Consider the following 1565-nt stretch of genomic DNA (forward strand, 5'->3'; position numbering starts at 1 on the left):
CGGGAGCTGCCCTTGCGCCTGGCCGATTTCGGGGTCCTGCACCGCAACGAGCCCCCCGGTACCTTGACGGGGCTGACCCGAGTACGGCGTTTCCAGCAGGACGACGCTCACATCTTCTGCACCCTTGAGCAGGTGAGCGTCCCGTCTGTCCATCCGTCTGTCCCTCCGTCCCCCCCACCCTGCTGACACCTGCAGTCCCCAGCTGGAGGGCGAGATCGACGCCTGCCTGGACTTCGTGCGGACGGTTTACGCCGTGCTGGGCTTCTCCTTCCGCCTGGCCCTGGCCACCCGCCCCCCCGGATTCCTGGGGGACCCCCAGACCTGGGACCGCGCCGAGCAGGTGGGATGGGGACGGAACGTGACCCTGCCGCGGACGCTGCCCCCGGCATCGGCGTCCCGGCTTTGCCGCCCGTGTCCCCTGCGGTGTGCCCCACGCGGCACCTCCTGCTTTGCCGGCCTGTCCCCCACGGTGTCCCCCCTCCTCGTGTCCCCCGCGCCGTGTCGCAGCTTCGTCCCTGTGTCCCCTGCGCCGTGTCCCGGCCTGGCCGCGATGTCCCCTGCAACGTGCCCTGGGCGTCGCGTCACGTCCCGACTTCGCTGCCGCGTCCCCCGCGCCGGGTCCCCTCCCCGCTGCGTCCCCGAGTCCTGGGCGTCGCGTCCTGGCTGTGCCCCGGCGTCCCGTGCAGCGTGTCCCCTGCGCCGGGTCCTCTCCAGCGTGTCCCTGCTTTGCTCCCACGCCCCGTGCATCGCCTCCCAGCTCTGCTGTGGCGTCCCCCGCCGTGTCCCCTGCGTGTCACCTCCCAGCTGTGCCATTGCGTCCCTTGCGCTGCGTCCCATGTGGCTTGTCCCATGTGTCGCCTCCCAGCTGTGCTGTCACGTCCGTGTGCCGTATCCGTGCACCGTGTCCCTGTATCACACCTGTACGTCCTGCCTGTGTCACATCCCCTGTGTCGCGTCCCCGCGTCACGTCCCCCACGTTGTCCCTTGCGTCGTGCCTAGACGTCCTGGCCCTGCGTCGCATCCCCTGCGTCGCGCCCCTGTGTCACGTCCCCCGCGTTGTCCCCCACGTCGTGCCTAGACATCCTACCCCTGCGTCGCGTCCCCTGCGTCGTGCCCGTGTCGCATCCCCCGCGTTGTCCCCTGCATCGTGCCTCGACATCCTGCCCCTGCGTCGCACCCCTGGGTCGCGTCCCCTGCGTCGCGCCCCTGTGTCACGTCCCCCGCGTTGTCCCCCACGTCGTGCCTAGACATCCTACCCCTGCGTCGCGTCCCCTGCGTCGCGTCCCCCGCGTCGTGCCTAGACGTCCTGCCCCTGCGTCGCGTCCCCTGCGTTGCACCCGTGTCATGTCCCCTGCGTTGCACCCCTGTGTCACGTCCCCCGCGTCGTGCCCCCGCGTCGCGTCCCCGCGTCGCGTCCCCTGCGTTGCACCCCTGCTGCGTCGCGTCCCCTGCGTCGCGTCCCCACCTCCATCGCTCCACCGCGTCCCGGCCCCTCCCCTGCCCCTGCTGCGTCGCGTCCCCTGCGTCGCGTCCCCTCCATCGCACCTCTCCCCTCTCCCCCTGCG

General features: G+C 71.8%; 1 protein-coding gene across 1 annotated transcript in view; it reads left to right on the plus strand.

Annotated features, from left to right (window-relative positions):
* RPRD2 (regulation of nuclear pre-mRNA domain containing 2) overlaps window positions 1–1565 on the plus strand; it is a 36497-nt gene that overhangs the window by 21327 nt on the left and 13605 nt on the right. The window contains exons 13-14 of the mRNA XM_019470276.1: window positions 7–132; window positions 203–340. Of these exons, the coding sequence (XP_019325821.1) occupies window positions 7–132; window positions 203–340 (264 nt within the window). The remainder of the gene's footprint in view (window positions 1–6; window positions 133–202; window positions 341–1565) is intronic.

This window comes from Aptenodytes forsteri, unplaced genomic scaffold (genome assembly GCF_000699145.1).
Source record: "Aptenodytes forsteri isolate BGI_AS27 unplaced genomic scaffold, ASM69914v1 Scaffold110, whole genome shotgun sequence".
NCBI classification, from domain to species: Eukaryota; Metazoa; Chordata; class Aves; order Sphenisciformes; family Spheniscidae; genus Aptenodytes; species Aptenodytes forsteri.